Here is a 20,528-nt window from a genome sequence, read left to right as displayed (position 1 = left end):
TTTCACGTGCTGGGACTAAAGGTACATACCACCATGCCCCTCACCCCGCCCTTCCTGCCCTCTCTCTACTAATCATTTTGAGACAGCCTCACTAAGTTACTTAAGCTGGTTTTGAACTAGTGATCTTGTCTCAGCCTCCTGAGTAGTTATATATGCCACCATACTCAGCTCTAAAGTGAAATCTTGAGTTTAATACTCACCCTTGATTACTGTCTTATAAGTTCCTACTAATTCCTCAAGAATCCAACATATATTACTGTACTGTGCCCTACTAACTAGTAAATTTTTTTAAATTTTTTATTAGATATATTTCTTTACTTACATTTCAAATGTTATTCCCCTTTCTGGTTTCCTGTCCATAGGCCCCCATCCCCTCCTCCTCTCCCATACGGGTGTTCCCCCATCTACCCTCCTTACCCCCCCCTTGGAAATTCCTCTGCCCTGGGGGTCCAACCTTGGCAGAATCAAGGGCTTCCCCTTCCACTGGTGCCCCAACAAGGCTATTCTCTGCTACATATGCAGTTGGAGCCCTGGGTCAGTCCATGTATAGGTATAGGTCAGTCTAGTACATGTATTGGGTAGTCCCAAAAATATGGAAGCTTCACGAATTTGCGTGTCATCCTTGTGCAGGGGCCATGCTAATCTTCTCTGTATCGTTCCAATTTTAGTACATGTGCTGCCAAAGCGAGCACTAGTAAATATTTTTAATGATGAATATATTCAAAAGACATAGCACTCCTGAAGTCACAGAGGTTGCTATCTAGTATTTCAAATTTTTTTTATTTTTGTATATCCATTATAATATATAAACTGTTGTGCTTGAGTTTGTTTGTTTCCCCCCCCCCTTTGTGGTCTTGGCATATCAAATCTCAGGCCTCACTAAGGAAGCACTCTACCTCTGGGTTCTATCCAGGCCTGAGTCTTACCTTCTCTTAGTAGCCTATGAATCTCTCATAGCCAACTGTTCTAATCTCAAGGCATAGAACATAGATATGTTTGTTGAGTGGATGGATGGATGGCTTGCGGGCTGGCTGGCTGGATGAATGAATGGACGAATGGATCAGTAGATATAAAGTTGAGAATATTTGGTAAGATGCTATCAGAAGGAAGAAAGACAGAACTCCAGAATTACTCTATGAGAGGGAATAGAGGAAGGCTCCACTGGGGAAGTGGAGAGTAAGGGACCTCACAAGGAAACTTGACTTCTGTATGCTGTGATGATGTCTTTCCTACCATGTTGTGAGTACTCATTCTTAGAGAAGAAGCTGCTACTCCATTCTTTCTTTTCTTCTCTTTCCTGCTCTTTTCTTTTCTTTTCTCTTTTCTTTCCTTCTTCCTCTGCCTTTTAAAAGAGATTTTATGGGCTGGAGAGATGACTCAGTGGTTAAGAGCACTGACTGCTCACCCAGAGGTCCTGAGTTCAATTCCCAGCAACCACATGGTGGCTTACAACCATCTGTAAGGGATCTGATGCCCTCTTCTGGTGTGTGTGAAGACAGTGACAGTGTGCTCACATACGTGAAATAAATAAATCTTTTTTAAAAGAGATTTTGTGTGTGTTTGTGTGAGTGTGTGTGACCCATGGAGGCCAGAAATATCAGATCCACTAGAGTTGAAGTTAAAGGCAGTTGTGAGCAGTCAGACATGGATCCTCAGAAATGCAAGAACCATTTCCCCAGCCTCTAAGCTACTGTTTTTATAATCAGTGAATGATTGACTCTCTAATGTGACCTGTAATTCTGCTCCATGAGATCAAAGCTGACTTCTTTTCATTTTCTTGTAGGTTAACCACACCTCGACCAGTGGGTATTACTTCCCCATCACAGTCAGGTGAAAAACAAAAACTAATTCTTTCCAGATATCTGTGTGAGATGAAAAAGTATCTTTTCCTGATATGGAAGTTGTTTTTTTCCTCAGAAACCGTAACATGATTATGCTAATCTTATGTATAATGTGTAAAACATGATATAGCCAGGTCACCACTCAAAGCACATTAGCCAGGTAAGGCAGAGTACCACTAATGGCAATTTTTCCTGCACTTCATGCTCTTTCAGTTGCTCCACGACCCAGCTCCCAGCAGAGCAGCCAAGTGGTCAGGTGAGTGAAGGCTATTATTGAACATTGTAGCTGTTAACAAAGGTGGAAGATGAGTGAGGTGGCTCCAAGTGGTACTGGAGAGGATTACTGCCAAGTCAAATGTAACACCGGTTTCTTATGTTTGCTTTTGTTTTGTTTGCGTTCTTGTTTTATCTCATTTTATGCAGTCGCTCTTCTTCTATGGAGTCCATCCCTTACACAGTGGCTGGTATCAGTCATGTGGAACAGGTAAAGTAATGGTCATATTATTTTTTTAAGATTTATTTATATGAGTACACCGTAGCTGTCCTCAGACACATTGGATCCCATTACAGATGATTGTGAGCCACTATGTGGTTGCTGGGAATTGAACTCAGGACCTCTGGAAGAGCAGCCAGTGCTCTTAACCACTGAGCCATCTCTCCAGCCCCCTATTATTTTTCTATATTGAGGTTTCTAATGTTTAATAAAAGCAAGACTGTAATTCAAGAATCTTAAATATATATTGGTTTTGGCACAAATCTTGTCATGCCATATGGCACCTTAGATATTCAGCATTGGACAATGACATGGATCAGCAGGGGCAGCTGCAGTGTAAGTGCTCAAGAAGTGAATGTGCAGTACCCGCCTCATGCATGTTTGAAGTAAAAAAGCACAGATCCCTCTTTATTCTTTAAAGACTCATTTATTTATATATAAGTGCACTGTAGCTGTCCTCAGACACACCAGAAGAGGGCATCAGATCTAATAACAGATGGTTATGAGCCACCATGTGGGTGCTGGGATTTGAACTCAAGACCTCTGGGAGAGCAATCAGTGCTCTTAACCACTGAGCCATCTCTCCAGCCTGCATAGGTCCCTCTTAAAACCAGTTCACATGATGTGGGAGAATGATAGATGTGTGAATGAATTGTTACTGGGAAACAATGGGGAATTGGGGATGTAGAGGAACTAGGTTGAGTAATTAATGGTCATTATTTTTCTGTCAGGGAAGCAGAGGCCTGCACGAAAGGAGCACTCCCAGAGACTCTTACACTGGTGAGAGAGGGTAGGGGGAAGGTATCTGAAGTCTGCATGTTCTGTCCAGATACTAGAAATTTCTAGTGTTCTATGCATAATATAATGCTGTTTTACTTTTTTCTTGAAAAAATGATCCCAGGTATCCCAGCATGTATTACAGTTTTTCAAGTATGGTATTTTTGTTCTGAAACAGAGAGTAAGAAAATAAAAAGTTGAGAGATAGCCATTGAAAACCTGATCAAGGGGGCTGGAGAGATGGCTCAGTAGTTAAGAGCACTGACTGCTCTTCCAGAGGTCCTGAGTTCAATTCCCAGCAACCACATGGTGGCTCACAATCATCTGTAATGGGATCCAATGCCCACTTCTGGTGTGTCTGAAGACAATGACAGTGTACTCATATGTAATAAATAAATCTTTAAAAAAAAAAAGAGGGCTGGGGATTTAGCTCAGTGGTAGAGTGATTACCTAGGAAGCGCAAGGCCCTGGGTTCGGTCCCCAGCTCCGAAAAAAAAAGAACTAAAAAAAAAAAAAAAAGAAAACCTGATCAAAGGTGTCGCTCAACGGGTAAGAGCCTTCTAATCCAAATTTGACTACCCCAACAAACATAAAAATGGAAAGACAGAGAACTGGAGAGAGGGCTCAGTTGTTAAGAACACTGGCTGCTCTTCCAGAGGACTGGGGTTCAATTCCCAGCACCCATATGGCAGCTCACAATGTCTGTAACTCCTGTTCCAGGGGAACCAACATCTTCACACAGACATACATGCAGGCAAAAATACCAATGCCCATAAAGTAAAAATAAATAAATCATTTTTTAAAAGATGGCAGGAGAGAACCAACTAAAAGGTTGTTTTCTGGTCTTCCTATGTGCACCATGGCACAACAATCTCTCCCTCTCTGTCCCCACCCCCACTCCCACCTCTCTACCTCTCTCTTACCTCTCTCTACCTCTACTTAAAAAAAAAAAACAAAAAAACAAAAAAAACCTCTGATCAAAAGACCTTAAGTTATTCGAATTTTCAGAATTGCCACAAGATGGCAGTAGAAATTAAGTCTAAAAGGAAATTAACAAACTGAATTTCTTTTGTAATGATGGCATTTACTTCTACTTTCCTGCACCGAGACACATGTGAAGGTCAGAGGGAAAACTGTGTGGAGTCAGTTCTGTGGGATCCAGGGGTCAGACTCAGGTCATCAGGTTTGAGCAAGCTCTCTATCTGCTTAGCCATCTCACCAGTGCATAAAATATCAGTTTGTAACCTGAAAGGTGTTTGTTTTCTCACTCCGCTATAAAGGTAAAACATGGACTTCGTTTTTAGTAACAATGTTTTTTTTTGTTTGTTTGTTTTCTTTTTTTCTTTCTTTTTTTTTTTTTTAATTCTTTTTTTCGGAGCTGGGGACCGAACCCAGGGCCTTGCGCTTCCTAGGCAAGCACTCTACCACTGAGCCAAATCCCCCACAACCCGTTTTCTTTTTTTTTTCGGAGCTGAATTAACAATGTTTTTTAAAGTCTTGTTTTGTCTGGGTTTTTTTTTTTTTTTTTTTTTTTTTTTTTGAGCTGGGGACCGAACTCAGGGCCTTGCGCCATAGGCAAGCGCTCTACCACTGAGCTAAATCCCCAACCCCACTTGGGTTTTCTTTTTGCTTTCTTCATGGAAGGCAGTGTGTATGATGGGCTGGGGACTGAATCTGGGGACTCAAGCATATTCCCATTGAGATACATACACAATCTTTTTCTTCTTTCCTTCCTCCCTTCTTTCTTTCCTTGTTTGCTTTCTGCTTTCCTTCATTTTTTCTTCTTTTCAATCAGTACTGGAGATCAAATACATATTAGGCAAATGTCTACCACTGGCCTCTATTCCCAGCCTGTTTGATTTTATGTAAATTTTTCTTTTAACTTAGTATGTGTACACATGAATGTATACTAAACCATGACATCCATGTGGACGTAAAAAGACAACTTTGTGGAGTTGGTTTTCTCCTTCCACCTTAGGTGGTCTCTAAGGGTTGAATTCAGGTCTCCAGGTTTAAGCAGCATTGGTCTTGATTTTCTGCCTTTTCATTGGAAACATTAATACATTTATAATTGCTATAATTGCTAATAAGAAAGAACTGCCATTTTGCTATTTCTTTTATAAATGTCATCCTTTTGTCATTAATTCTTTTATTACTGCCTTCCTTTGTGTTAAATTGATTGTTTTCTAGTACAACACTTTAGATCTTTTATTTCCTTTACTATATTCAAAACTGTTTTAAGATTACAGCTAACATCATTTATAAAAGCCTGGTTTAAGTTAGTACCGCATTTAACATCAATACTTACCAAAACTTCATAGTTCTGCAACTCAAACTTTAAATTACTACCTTATTCAATTGTCTTTAAAATACGATAGGGGGGTTGGGGATTTAGCTCAGTGGTAAAGCGCTTGCCTAGCAAGCGCAAGGCCCTGGGTTCGGCCCTCAGCCCCGAAAAAAAAAAAAAAAAAATACGATAGGGGGAAGCTACCAAGAAAAATGCACTTAAACTGTCTTTTGTTGTATTTACCTCTATAATTATCTTTTCCGCATTTGAGTTACTAATTAGTGTCCTTTCATTTCAGCCTGAAAGACTCCATTTAGTATTTCTTATAAGGCAAGTTTGAGAGTGATAAGTTCACTGTCTAAATTTTTGTTTATATAGGAATATTTTAACTCCTCCTTCAGTTTTGAAAGGAAGTATTATTGGATATAAGTTTCTGGTTGATAATATTTGAGAACTTTGAGTGTTCTCTGGTCCCTGGTATGTCTGATGAAAAAGTCATTATTATTTTTTTGTGATGTGTGGCTTCCCTCTTGCTACTTTTTTTTTTTTTTTTTTTTTTTTTTTTCAGAGCTGGGGACCGAACCCAGGGCCTTATGGTTGCTAGGCAAGCGCTCTACCACTGAGCCAAATCCCCAACCCCGCCTCTTGCTACTTTTAAGGCTCTTTGCCAGGTAGAGGGCATGTGGCTCAGCTGGTAGAGTGCATAGGTTACATGAAACCCTGACTTGATCCCCAGCATGGTGGCACAAACCTATAATTATAGCACCAGAGAGACTGAGGCTGGAGGATCAGATGTTCAGGGTCATCTTTGGCTACTTGAGACCCTGTCTCAAAAGAGTAAGCTCAATTAATCATTGATTGTTATGACAAGAAGCAAAGTATAGGCAACTCTTAGAGAATACTCCTTTTGTTTTCTTAAGTTAAATAGTATTACACACCCTGCCAGCTTTGTTTTGTTTTGTTTTTTATTTGTTTTTATTTTTTGGGGGGGGTGAATCTTCAAGACAGGGTTTCTCTGTAATAGAAACTTGTCCTCAGGAACTTGCTTAGAGTAGTCCAGGCTAGCCTCAAACTCACAGAGATCCACCCGTGTCTACATTCCAAGTGCTAGATTAAAGGTGGGCTCCACCACCACTAGCCACTTTTGTTTTTTCAAAGGGATCTCACTGTTCGGACCAGGCTGGCCTTGAACTCAAAATTCTTCTGCCTTGTCCCCCCAAGTACTGGAAGGGATTCTGGGTACTTGCCACCATCCCTAGCTACTTTTTAATTTTTTTTCCCCAATACCATTTAACTTTTTCATTTATCCTCCATCCTTCAACTTCAATTCACTACACACCACAAGATTCACTGAACATTTTCAGTCAAGGTCCCATAAAACCTTGAGCCATTTTCCAGCATTGGTAAATTCTTTCTTAAAATAATTTCTCACTTTCTTTTTTTTTTGGAAAATTATCTTTAATCCCAGAATCGTATATTTCTTCCCACATACCAAACGTTGAATTAGTAAGGGATATTGTAATCCATTTCAGTACAAGGAAAATATTACAAAATATTTACAGGAAAATATTAAAAATAACTCAGTCACAAAAGTCAAGTTGGAGTAATCTTTTTTCCTCCAGAATTTTCTACTCTAGTCCCCACTGCACATGAGTGAAAACGAGTAACTAAGACCTCCCTTACAGAATTCCCAAAATAGAGAGGGGATGAGACGGAGGATATGGTGGTGTCAAAGGGAACAGGGGTGGGCAGCGTTCATTCCTTCACGTCCTGGTCCATTATAAAGAAACGCGTTGTGTGGGGGATCCCTGCAGGCAAACATCAGGAGGCTCCTGGAACGGGACTTGGAAAACACCTGACAGTGGACATTGCTCTTCCCTCTAAGTTCAGCAAGAGTCTGTGGTTCCACAATCCAGTCCTCTGGAGAGAAGCCTGTCCTGGCAGGAGACTCTGTCACAGCAGCCCTTCCATCTCTTTCATAAACGCTTCCTAAGCATCGTCCTTAGTTTGTGCTGAAGCAGGAACTAAGGGACCCCATCTTGGGGCTGCTTTGGCAATGGGCACAGCAGCGTCATCCTCCAACCTTCTTTGGAAAACAGTAACATCTTTATTCTCACGTTGCACCCTCAGTGCAGTGGGCACGAACCGTGTGATGTCTGCCTTGGGATTAGTGATCTGGGGCTTGGCACTGATGGACACTGTGGCTTTCTTCTCCATGGTGACTACACTTGCACCTTCTGCCTTTGGTCCCTGAATGAGGCTGGGCAGGTCAGTCACCACCCCTGTATTGGGCAAGAGACCTGTTGAGTAAAGGGAAGGTGGAGCAGGTACAAGAGGAGGCACCGAGGATGGGCAAATCATCCCAGGATGAGGAGGGATCCCTGGAGGTACAGGAGGAAGCCTTGGCAGAGGTCCTTGCGGGGGCTGAGGGGGTAGACCTGGAGGTGGACCTGGGGGAGGGCCAGGAGGTCTACCTGGAGGAGGTCCTTGAATTCCTGGCATTCCAGGTGGTCTCAGGAATGCAGTAGCCCTTGGAGGTGGCCCAGGAGGAGGGCCTGTAGGTGGTCCAGGAGGTAGAAGAGGTGGTGGTCCTGGCATGGGAGGTGCTTGTGTCTGAGGAGCAATGGACTGTGGAGGAGCCTGGTGCTGTGCAGAGGCAGCAGTTGTGCCCTCAGAGTGGGAATCTTCTTTATCCTGCTTCTGCGATTGTTTCCCCACTTCAGAATCTTTAGAGTCTTTCTCATCCTGCTCCTCTGAAAATTGCTCTACTCCCGGTCCTTCCTCGGGGATTTCCTGACCTGCCATTCGCAGCATCATGGCTTGAAGAGGAGTCAGCTCCTTTATGTTGTTCTTCCTTGATTTCCCAGGCATATCAGCACATCGCACCCTCAGACCTGACCTTTTCTCTTCAGTCTTGTATCTCCTACTGCCATTGGGGTGACTCTCTGAGTCCAATCTGTCAGTGTCACTGTCCTCAGTACTCTCATCATGTGTATCCTGTTCCATGTCCTCCCCATACCCATGATCCTCCCTGGTGCTGGACATGTCCTCATCATGACCACGCTGAGCAAGCTCTGGGCTGTACAGCAGGTCTTCATCTTGTCTCTGAGGGGGAAGACCTAGAGCAAAGCCCTCTTTACAGCCATCCATCAGCAGAACTTGAGAAGGAGGAGGGCCAGGTGGAGGGCCGGGTGGTTTTCTGCCAGGGGGCAAACGTGGAACACCACGACCCAGGAGAGTCAGCATAGGAACTGCTGGGGTTGGAGGCCCGTATGCTGAGGCTTTCTTCAGGATGGAGGGCGGCTGGGCACCAGGAAAAGGAATGTCCTGGATCAAGATGTTGGAAGGAGCATGGGACATGTCTGGCAAAGGGATGCTCTCTAAGTCCACATGCTGAGCGTTGTTGACGGCATCAAAATACTGGATCTGTTGATTTCTCTTTTGTTCATAATCTACCTGTAGCTGTCTCAATTCTTTGTACACATCTGGGTTTTCTTTTCGATAAAGTTGTAGAATTCGTTCAAACATTTCCCGCAGCCTTTTCAGCTTGGCTTTCAGTACTTTCTCATTCAGCTGTGGCTGTTGCACTGGGTTAAACTCCATTGCATCCAGTGTCTCCATGTCCCGGATAATCTGTTTGGGATCTTTCACCTTCAAAGCCGCAGCTCGGACCATCATGCGCTGTTTTTTGTTCTTTTTCAATTCTCTGTGCCTGGCTTCCTTTCTGGCTTGGTCTGTGGGGTTAATAAACTTCCCAATCTTGGTGGAGGATGTTGATCTTCGTCCCATGTTGACAATCTATTTGATTTTCTTCTTCAGTAAATAAAAAACAGAAGGACCACTGAGTCCTTTCTGCGAAGGGGCCTTCACCTCTGCCTCTGTGTCTACCACCCAGGCAAGGCAATCTTGAAACCTCAAACACTGGTGAACTTCAGCTTCTCAGAAGAAGGAAGATCCTTTCTTCCCAAGATAGATTTTTTTCTCGGTTGTCCTGGCTGCCCTGGACCTCTGTGTATAGATCGGGTTGTCCTAGATCGACTATCCCGTGTGCCTCTGCCTCCAAATGAACTCCAAGGCAGGAAGGAGAGAGTACTGTGACTTCTTTCTTAATTCTAAATTCAATTTTCCTTTGACTTCTCTGGCTTCTCTATTAGAGTTTCTTTTGTTGATTCCTTCTCTACCTAAGTGTTAAATAACATTTCTCAAATGTTTGGGTCTTCCATACAAAGGACCTCAGTCCTAGGAATATTTTTTAAATGGGTTTTTGTCTTTTATTTAGTCCAGAGGTTAACTTTGGGTGTCTTCCTCAATTACCATCCACCTCTACCTCCTTTAAAGCTTGCTTTGTTAGCTGGGTCTGCTAGCACACACCTTAATTCCAACACGTGGGAGGCAGAGGCAGGCAGATCCCTGAGTTCAAGGCCAGCCTGATCTACATAGAGCTCCAGCACAACCAAAGATTCATAGAAAGACTGTCTCAACACCTGCCCCAAGAAAAATGTTTTAATTACATTTATTAATGTATTTAGTGTGTATATGTATGTGGGTACAAATGAGCCACAGTGTCCATGTAGAAGTCAAAGGACAACTTTTGAGAGCTGGTTCTCTCCTTCCACCATGTGGGTTCTGGGGATCTGACTCCAGTCATCAGAGTTGGTACCAAGTGCCTTACCCACTGAGCCATCTCACCAGCCCAGTCACCTTAATTTCTTCCTTCCTTTCTCCCCCCGCCCCTCTCTTTCTTTCCTCTTCTTCCTCTTCCTCCTCCTCCTTTTTTATTTTTTATTTTTTTTGAGACAGGGTTTCACTATGCATCCTGGAATATACTCTGTAGACCAGACTGCCTCAAAGTCCAAAGATCCCTCTGCCTCAGCCTCAGCCTCCCCAGCACTGTGATCAAAGTATTCACTACCGTGCCCACATTTTTTTTTAAATTTATTTGGTAATTTCCTACTTATTACATACTTTGTATCTTGATCATACCCACCCTCAATTACCCCATTCCTCCCTCTCCACTGAGTTGAATTAGTCCTGCCTATATGAGCGTAGGCAACCTACCAGCTACATCCCCAAAGAAAAGTAACACCTCCCTCTTCAGTTGCCGAGAACTCCTCAGCCTGGGTGAGGTTTCATAGCCTCCCTCCCCTGACCATAGTGTCACTGTTTACCGGTTTCGAGTCCAGGCAACCACAGCTGTTGGGAATTGATGAATGCAGCAGGCCACACCATTCCCTCCCCACCCTCAGGGTCTTAGATCTCCACCCCATCTTCCTTAGTGATTCCTGAACCTTGTGTGCTCCATTTTAATTTGTTAGAAAAGGTCTCTCACTTGAGCTTGCCATTTCTGCTAGACTGCCTGGGTACAAAATCCTAGGGATCCAGTCATCTCTAGTCCCTCCTGCGATGGGGCTACAAGCTCACACTGCAATGCCATGCCTGGGTTTCCCATGGGTACAGGGGTTCCAAACACAGGTCCTCATGTTTACATAGCAAGCTCTTTCCTAGCTGAGACAGCCTTCCTTCCACACCCCACCCTCACCCCTACTAATTCTCTTGTGTAGTTTGCTTTCTTGATTTGATAAAGTGCTATTCTCATCCTTTCTTTTAGCATGTTAATATAATGGGGCAGACAGGAACTCCAGTGCTCATATGTGGCACATAGAGGACAACTTTTGGGAGTCAGTTCTATTTTCTCTCTCATGGGTTCTGTGGATCAGACTCAGGCATTCAGGCCCTCAGGTTTGTGTAGCAAAGCAAATATTCTTAAGGGATGAACATCTCACCAACCTATTTTCAGTGCTTTAGACATAATTCACTTTCCTTCTTTAAATGTATTTTAAAAGGGTGATTAAATCTTTGGAAAATTCAGTGCTGAATTTTTTTATATGTTACATGATTTGCATACGTCCAACCTTCAGTCATCTAATTGACTACTGTTCTTTGAGACCTTCCATTTGTATATTGTCAGGGTTAGTTCAAGGTGAGAACTTAGGCCTTTTCAACTGTTTCCTGCATTTGTGCACAGTCCTGGGTCTAGGTCCTGGATTTGGGTTAAGACATCTCAGAGTTCTCACACATCTCACTCCCCCAGTTTTCCTCTATGTCTTTCAGTCTGTTGTTTGCCCCAACTGACATCATCTCAAGCAGCCAAAGCAAATGCCTCTAACTGTTTTCAACAGTACTCCTGGGGAAGAGGCTGGTGTGTGGTGAGCTCTGACAGAAAAAACCTGGTGACCTTTAGTCCTAAGTCTTCAGTCCTGTGTGAGGATTTCCAGGAACCAAACAGTTCAAGTAATGACAGTTGTCTAAAAATGCAGCTTTGAAGCTGGGAGATGGCTTAGTTTGTCAGGTTGGGCAGGCCCAAGCATGTGCTTGGGTTTGGCTCTCCAACACACATGTAAAGCCCAGGTATAATGGCATGTGTCTGTAGCCCTGTATTGGGGAAGTAGAGACATGAGGATTCCCTGGAGTGCTGTCTGCTGTCTAGATGAACAGAGCTAATGAGCTCCCAATTCTGAGAATAAAGTACTGGGCCTGGGAAGGTGGCTGGGCGGTAAGGGCTCATAGTGCCTTTGTTCCCAACACCCACAGCAGCGGCTCACAACTCCCTGTAACTCCAGCTCTGGGGGATCCTATGACTTGGGCACCTATCCTCATATGTACACCATATGCATAATTTAAAACACAGCTCTTTAAAAAAATAAGGTGGGCTGGAGAGATGGCTCAGCGGTTAAGAGCACTGACTGCTCTCCTAGAGGTCCTGAGTTCAACTCCCAGCAACCATATGGTGGCTCACAACCATCTGTAATGGGATCTAATGCCCTCTTCTGGTGTGTCTGAAGACAGCTGTACTGTCTGTACTGTACTGAAGACAATGTACTCATACATACAATAAATAAATTTTTTTAAAAATTAAAAAAAAAATAAGGAACTGGCTAGGTGTAATGTGACATACTTCTAATCCAAGCACTTGGCAGGGGAGTGGGTGGATCCCTGTGAACTCTAATTAGCAGGGCTACATAGTGAGACCTTGCTTTTGTCTTTTTTTTTTTTTTTCCTGAAGCTGAGGATCTACCACTAAGCTAAATCCCCAACCGGAGACCTTGCTTTAAAAGTGTACAGAGTAATAGAAGACACCTGACACCAACTTCTGGCCTCTACATGTATGTGCATACACATGCACACCATACACATGCACACCTATACAGCAATGCACACCTATACAGCAATGCACACCTATACAGCACATGCACACCTATACAGCACATGCACACCTATACAGCAATGCACACCTATACAGCAATGCACACCTATACAGCAATGCACACCTATATGCACACCCATACAGCAATGCACACCCATACAGCAATGCACACCCATACAGCAATGCACACCTATCCAGCAATGCACACCTATACAGCACATGCACACCTATACAGCACAGGCACAGAAATGGCAGCTTTGAAGAACTCCAACCTCACTCCTTCCCTCTAGTCACTGTCAAACCTGTTTTATACATGATTATGGCCTATTGTTTTTCAAAGCTACCATGAAGCTGGAGGAGACATGAATACAGTTGAAAGGTTAAAGCGTTTGCTATAGTTGTGTGAGTTCTACTCACATTCACTGTTGGTTTTGTTTTTGTTTTCCTTAATGTAAATTCTCCAGGCTGCCACCAGATCTTTATAATTTTAGGTGTCCTGTAAGGATATTCTAACTGCTTTTGCAGGATTTTTCCATGCCTTGGATGCTGGGGATCACTTTTGGAGCTCTGATTCACCCTCTCTTCGCTGATGTCTCTCCTTCAGCTATACTTTTCAGTCCCGCCTTAGAAAGCTGAAGTACAGCCATGTTACACATCAGTGATGGGCCCTGGCTCCAAACTCAAGAAAGGGAAAAGAACGCCTTTATGGGGTGCTGCCTTGTGACTTACAAGCCTTTTCACACACCATTAGCCTTAACCCTAAAACATATGGGAAAAATCTTTGGCCCTATTTCTTTTGCTCTGGCCCCAGAATCCCTTCTGAATTATCTCACTGGTTCATGTTTATGCTTTCCAGAAACCCCTTCACCAGCTTCAACTCATAGCCTCTCTTATCGGTAAGTAACTTTGCACTTCCTTTCTGTTTTGTTTTGGAGGCAGAGTCTCGTGTAGCTCAGGCTGGCCTCAGATTTACTATGTAGGCCAGTCTGCCTTTGAAGGCCTGATCCTGCTGCCTCTGCCTCTCAAGTGCTGGGATCACAGGTGAGCACAACCATGCCTTGTTGTCTTGTTTCCTTTTCTAGAGATGTGTTTACAATGTTTCTGCCAGAATTCCTCGGGTTCCTTGCCCAAAAGCCTATACTACTGGCATTCATAATGTGTAGTCTATAGAGTAGAGGAATATTTGTATAATATGCAATCAGATTCTTTTCTTCTCAGTTATGGGCAGGATTTTCTCTCTCCACTGCCTAAAGGCTTACTTTTACATGCACTTTACCCTGTCTTTCCTTCCCTATTGAGTTTGATTACTTTGCTTACTGTTGGTTGGTTGATTTGTTTTGAGAACTTGATTCAATCCTCCTGTCTCTTGGATCACCACCCCTGGGATTACAGTTGGGCTCGTACAATTCTAGCTTTGCTGTTGCTTTTATTTCTACTCCTTAGACCTTCATCTGCCTCCTCTGGACAGGGGGTTTCTTTTAGACCATTCTTCAGTGGGGATTCAGGCCACACAAGAGTCCTCACCCCCAACAATTCTGGTAAGTTAATGTTCTCAAGTTTTCTTTACAATGAGGAGAGTGGTTTGCATTTTGCCTGACTAGTGCAAACCTGTCACCAGTAGAATCCTATTATGTGCAGATTGGCTTGTAGTGGGCTGGCTCCCCATGCCCTCCACAAGCTAGATATCAAACCCAGGACCAGGGCCTTATTAAAAGTGTATGCTAACCACAAATTAGATCTCCTGAGCCAGGCCTCGTGCAGGATAGCCTTCAACCAACTATGAGGTCCAGGTATATCTCAAACTAGTGATCTGGCTTTTTTCTATATCTCATGTTGGGATTTGGTAAGAGGACAGCAGGTAGTGGCTTTCTACCAAGCCTGATGACGTAGTTTGATCCTAGGACTCACAAATGTGAAAATTGTATAATGGAAGGAAAGAAAAGCAGCTCTTGAAAGTTGCCCTTGGATATCACCTGTGCATATGGCACCCGTGTGTGTGATAAACACACACACACACACACACACACACACACACACACAAATAATAATAATAATAGTAAATGTTTAAAAAAAAAAGCTGTGGATTTTTAGATCCCACATTGAACATGGTGGGTGTTTGGTTCCAAAGGTTGTAAAAGCCAGTATGTTTTTAAAGTACCTCTGTTACCAGCCCTGTTGTCACCTTCAATGTGAAAGATCCCCCGAGCGGGCGACCCCCCCCCCAAGAACTCACACAAGACCGTCCTTGCTGTAATCACATGAGGTTTATCGATAGGAACCAGTGCACTGGGGTCGAGACTCATATCCCACGCAGGAGACAGAGGTGTCGACCCGAGAGGCTGGGAGAAAGGGTATTTAAAGGGAGAGGCTGTGAGCCCAGGGGATGGGGGATGTCACAGGGGAATGCACGCAAGTTACAGGATTCTTTTATGGCTCCAGGAGATAAGGGGACGCCAAAAGTTTTTATGGCCCCCTGGTTCCTGGAACAGAGCTACTAAATCAGGAGAAGGGTCGGGTCTTTAGGTCCTCATTATTTTTAAAAGTTTGTCAGAATTGATGAAGCATCTGCATTTGAAACACCTCTGGTTGGGTTTGGGCCTCCGGTTTCTTGGAATGTTCTCTGCAGGAGGTAATGGCTGGAAAGGACAGTAGGGGCTTAAATAAACATCACCGGGCAGAACAAAGAACAGTTACTCACACCGGGTGATAAGCAAAGTAGTTCTCTTGCATTTTTAACACTCTGTCTTCCTGAGTCAGGTCCTGTTGCTGAGTTTAGGGCTAATTTAAAACTCTATCTCTCAACTGCACACTCAAATGTTTATCCTGCCTCTTTCAACTTGTAATTAAACTTAAGTCTCAGACTGTTCTGTCCCCATACCATCCTATATAGCCACACTGGCATCATGAAAAGAACCGACAAACTGCTTAACTTCTTTGAGACAAGGTTTCAAGTAGCCCAGCCTGGCCTGGAATTCCCATTGTAACTGAGGCTGGTCTTCTGCATGGGGGGCAGGTGTGTGCCTTTTTAAGGGCCTTTCCGTTTAGCCAAGGCTGGCTTTGAACTGTCTATAGCCAGGTTGGTCTCAAACTCATGATTCTTCTGCCTCTACCTTATCGGTGTTGGAATTACAGGCATACATCACTATGCCAAGCTGCCTTTCCCTTTCCAAGTAGTAGTCTTTGTTTTAGATCTTACTAGATACTATAGTCTACAGTAACATGGCTGAGTAACTGTCTGAGTAAGTCATTTTACAATTCTGTCCTACTCTTCAGGTCAGAGGGAAAGCAGAACCACACCAGAGAACCTTCCTGGCTTCCAACTTCCAGTCCTACAGGTGAGGTCTGACTAGTAACTTATCAGTGTATGGAACTCTGGAAGTTAGGCCTTCATGCTAAAAGCTGAAGCTCAGGCGGTAGAAGATAACCAATGGAGAGTGACGTAGGTGTCACGGTGGTAAGCCGGTGTTCAGTTTCAGTTTCAATGATTCTGTCTTACTGTAATACTAGTTTGCTATGGGTTGTTTTGTTTTGGGAGGGGGGCGAGTAATTGTTTTTGTTTGGTTTTTTTTTTTTTTCAATGCAGGGTTTCTCTGTCTGGAACTCACACTGTAGACCTGGCTGGCCTTGAACTCGGAGATCTGCCTACCTCCTGTGTGCTAAGATCAAAGGCATGAGTCATCACTACCCAACTGGTTTGGTGTTTTGTTTTGTCTTGGGTACTGGGTACCTTGTGCATTATAGGCAAGTACTCTCCCAGCTACCTCTCTCCCTAGACCTTTTTCCATTTTATGTCAGATCTTAGTGAGTTGCCCAGGCTGGTCATGGGCTTAGCTTTCTTGGCTCAGTCTTCCACATAGCAGTGAGCACAGGCCTGCACGGTCATCTCTGGCAACCAAGACTCCTCTCAATGGAATGTGTCTTTTGCACAAACTGTGGAGAGCATGTCTCCAGAGATGAATTTATGGGGCTAATCCTAATCCAAAGAACAAGAAGAAAGGGTGTGGCAGAAGTTTGTAAGGATATCCCGAAGTGAAAAACTCCACATTTGTGTCTTTGCAGTTTTTTGAGATTATTTTTACTGAAAGTCTCCCATGAACCAAGGAATAGCTCCTGGGATATGTTTATTTCCACAATCTAAGATGTCCTTTATCAGCAAGGAATCAAATTTAAGTAGGGCTTTGTGGCAAAAGTCTATAATTCAAGCTACTCAGAGACTTCAAGAAAAAAGAAAAACAAGTTCAAAGCCAGCCTGGGCTATAGTGTGAGTTTCATGACTTAGTAAAACCCTGCCTGAAAAATGACAATTAACCAGGTGTGGTACAGGGTACCTATAATCCCAGGGTTTCAGAAGATGACAGTAGGAGAATCACATGTTTGAGTCCATCTTAAGTTACACAGCAAGTTCCAGGCCAGGCTGGCTAGAGACCTTGTTTCAGGTAAAAGAATAGACAAACCAAGTCTATATAGGGATACAGGCCACCAGTAAGTATGCTTGCCTGGCATCCACCAGGCCCTCGGTGATACCAATCCCTAAAACCAGAGAATAAAAAGAAATTAAGGTTTAATAATCAAACTCTTTGCTTGTAAATTTAAAACATGAGCTAAGTCCTGGGTTCAATCCCCTGCATTTCATAAATCTAGATACTTGCACTCAGGAGAGGAACAGGAGGTTCAAAGGTATCCTTGTTTATATATCAAGTTCAAGGCCCATGTCTCAATAGAGAGAAGAGAGGAAGGGAAGAGCATTGTTGTTGCTGCTGTTTGTTTGTTTTTGTTTTAAGATATCAGGAGCCCAGCATAGTGACACATACCTGTGACCCCAGCATTCAGGAGGGACAAGCAGGAGGATTAGGAGCTTAAGGCCAGACTGAGATAACTAAGCTGTCTCAAAACCAACAAAAGAAAAAGCTGGGATTCAAGCTGTAAGAAGTAACACTAAGGAAACAGACAGCATGCTCCCACAGACCCTCAGAGAGAGAGAAACCTATAAGGAAATGCAAGAGATCTAGAAGTATGTGGCCCCAAGTTGAATCTTGTTAAGAAACACACTTATGGGGCTGGGGATTTAGCTCAGTGGTAGAGCGCTTACCTAGGAAGCGCAAGGCCCTGGGTTTGGTCCCCAGCTCCGAAAAAAAGAACCAAAAAAAAAAAAACAAAAAACACACTTATTTCTGTCTGGATATAGTGATGCATACCTGTCGCCCAGCACTTGAGAGATCTAGGTAGGAGGGTCAGGAGTTCAAGATCATCTCGACTACATAGCAAGTTTTCAGGCTAACCTGAGCTATATAAAACCTTATCTCAAAAACAAAACAAACAAACCCTGCTTCTATGAGACAGTTGAGGAATCTTAGTCTGTCAGGCACTATTACAAACATTTTTTGGGGTTTGGGGTGGGAGGTGGGCGGGCTCTCTCTTGTAACCCTGGCTGGTCTAGAACTGTAGACTAGGCTAGCCTCAAACTCAAATCCGCTTGCCTCTGCTTCCTGAGTATGGGATTAAAGGTATGTACTATTCCCTGAAGTATTAAAAGAACTGTAAACACAAGAAATATTTCAGGTCTGATGACTCTGTTTGCACAAACACAAATAAGTTCATACCCATATGTATGTAAATAAAAATTTTATGAAGTTAAGTGGTATCTAGATTTTGTTTTAGTATAATTTACTAAAAAGAAGTAATAGAAAATAATAAAGGTTGGCTATGAGATTTGTTGATGTTAGATGATAAGTCATTATTCTGGTCTACCCTTTAAAACAGTGGTTCCCAACCTTCCTACTGCTGAGACTGAAGAGTTAAATTTTAAAAAGTTAGTCATAAACAAGGTCCAGACGTACCTGAGGGAGACTATAGGGCTTGCTGGACCATTTGGAGCCACCCCCTCCCCTTCCTTCACTCCCTAGAGGTGAGTCATCCCCCTGCTGAGTGTGATGGATCATCCCACCCCACATTGCTGAGCGGCTAGATAGCTTGTACTCTTTGCTGATGTAATCCCGTGCCAAAAGTAACTGTGAGTCCTTTGAATTAGCCAATCCTGTGTAACCGCGCGAAATTCCCTGGCTTCCCCTATATAAACCCCTGCCTGAAGAGACTCGTGGTCGGCTCCTCTATCTCCTGCGTGAGATGCGTGGCATGTCGGCCCGAGATCTCGTTAATAAAACTACCTCTTGCTGTTACATCAAGATCCAAGATCGGCTTCTCGAGTTTCCTGGGGCACGCCGCCATCCCGAGACTGGAGCGAGAGTCTCCCCAATTTGCGGTTCTTTCATTTGTTCTTTCAAGACCCTTTAATACAGTTCCTCATGTTGTGGTGACCCCAACCACAGAATTATTTTGTTACTACTTCATAACCGTAACTCTGCTACTGTTATGAATAATATAAATATCTTATATATAGGATATCTGATGTGACCCCTGTAAAAGGTTCATTTGACCCCAAAGGGGTGGAGACCAATAAGACAAGAACCACTGTTTTAAAACAAAACTTATTGTGACTCGGAATGACTCAGCATTTAAGAATACTGGCTGCTCTTCTAGGGGACCTGGGTTCGAGTCCCAGCACCCACATAGTGGATCACAACCCTCTGTAACTCCAGTCCCAGGGGATCTCCAGAGCACAGAAATACATGCAGCAAAACATCCATAAATATAAAATTTTGAAAATAAAACACTATAAAGTTAAAAAGTTACTGAACAGCGCCACATCACTGGAGGTGTAAGATCTCTGCCTCCCTGGTAATTGCTTTTTGATACAATAGTCAAAGTTCCAAATCTTCCAAAAGTTTCTCAATATTTTACACCATCATCATAAAAGCACTGAAGCGCAGTTTCTTTCTTTTTTTTTTTTTTTTTTTTTCCAGAGCTGGGGACCGAACCCAGGAGGGCCTTGTGCTTGCTAGGCAAGCGCTCTACCACTGAGCTAAATCCCCAACCCCAAGCGTACAGTTTAAGTAACAACAAAGCCCTCATCACACAGGATGTATCAGATCTTAGTCTGGGTTGGGCACAGTGGCACCACCTTTAATCCCTGCCATTTGGGAAACAGAAGCAGGCCGATCTCTCTGAATTCCCGGCCAGCCTGGTCTACAGAGCCAGCAGGGATAGTGAGACCCTGTCTCAAACAAAATTTCTTTTAGTTTGGAAGTTAGTCACCATACAATGAGGAAAATCTATGGAGAAGCAATAGGCAGTTGATTTTGTTCAATAAAACTTTATTGGTAGAACCCCTTACTCATCTGTGTTGTCATAACATGCAAATCTGTTCTCTGCTGCAGACATTCTACCAACAGAGACAGATGGGACTAGCCAGGAGAGACGGATGGAGCGTTTCCAGATAGAGATCCCTCTTCTGAAAGGTCTGATCTGTGCGTAATGCTCCGACTGGACTGCAGTGTCCAGCACTGTTAGGGAATATGGGGGCCTGCAGTTTCCTGGTTTCAGTCTGCAGCTTCATCTCTTGAACTTTATCTTACATGTCTTTCTCTCCAAAACATTTAACATTTTTTAAAGAATATTCCCTGTCGTAGGAGGGTATACCACTTGCACCTGTGATGTAGGTGCCCTCAGAGGCCAAAAGAGGGCGTGTGATCCCCAAAAGCCAGGGCTATAGGCAGTTTGCTGGCTGACGTGGGTGCCGGGGAACCCGGTCTGGGCTCCTTGAAGAGCACAGAGCATACTAAACTGCTGAGCCGTTCCTCCAGCCCCTTGAATTTTTTATTAATTTATTTGGTGTATGTACTTGTGGGGAATCCGAGGACAACTTGTAGGAGTCAGTTCTTTCCAACAAAGTGGGTCCTGGGGATCCAACTCAAGTCACTAGACTTGGGGGCAAGTGCCTTTACTCTCTAAGCCATCTCAGTGGCTCTATCTTCCACTAACACATGAGAAAGCGATTAGGTCCTACACAGGGCTTCAGGAAGATAATCA

The 20,528-nt window shown here is 43.5% G+C and overlaps 2 protein-coding genes and 1 non-coding gene across 3 annotated transcripts in view; 1 reads left to right on the top strand and 2 right to left on the bottom strand.

Moving 5' to 3' along the window:
- The window catches only part of Rnf212b (ring finger protein 212B), a 45,077-nt gene extending 25,138 nt beyond the window's left edge, over nucleotides 1–19,939 (top strand). The window contains exons 7-14 of the mRNA XM_032918217.1: nucleotides 1,784–1,830; nucleotides 2,055–2,097; nucleotides 2,265–2,325; nucleotides 3,066–3,114; nucleotides 13,459–13,498; nucleotides 14,046–14,140; nucleotides 15,876–15,937; nucleotides 19,877–19,939. Coding sequence (XP_032774108.1) covers nucleotides 1,784–1,830; nucleotides 2,055–2,097; nucleotides 2,265–2,325; nucleotides 3,066–3,114; nucleotides 13,459–13,498; nucleotides 14,046–14,140; nucleotides 15,876–15,937; nucleotides 19,877–19,939 — 460 coding nt within the window. The remainder of the gene's footprint in view (nucleotides 1–1,783; nucleotides 1,831–2,054; nucleotides 2,098–2,264; nucleotides 2,326–3,065; nucleotides 3,115–13,458; nucleotides 13,499–14,045; nucleotides 14,141–15,875; nucleotides 15,938–19,876) is intronic.
- On the bottom strand, nucleotides 587–692 carry LOC116914169. The gene has a single exon (XR_004389714.1). It is a non-coding gene; the product is annotated as a U6 spliceosomal RNA (small nuclear RNA).
- LOC116913951 (WW domain-binding protein 11-like) lies at nucleotides 7,388–9,187 on the bottom strand. The gene has a single exon (XM_032918216.1). The coding sequence runs from the start codon at nucleotides 9,185–9,187 to the stop codon at nucleotides 7,388–7,390; it is 1,800 nt and encodes a 599-aa protein (XP_032774107.1).
- Nucleotides 19,940–20,528: the final 589 nt, after the last annotated feature.

The sequence above is a fragment of the Rattus rattus genome, chromosome 12 (assembly GCF_011064425.1).
Source record: "Rattus rattus isolate New Zealand chromosome 12, Rrattus_CSIRO_v1, whole genome shotgun sequence".
Taxonomy (NCBI): domain Eukaryota; kingdom Metazoa; phylum Chordata; class Mammalia; order Rodentia; family Muridae; genus Rattus; species Rattus rattus.
The sequence above is the reverse complement of the archived record's forward strand: the minus strand, read 5'-3'. Positions and strand labels throughout refer to the sequence as shown.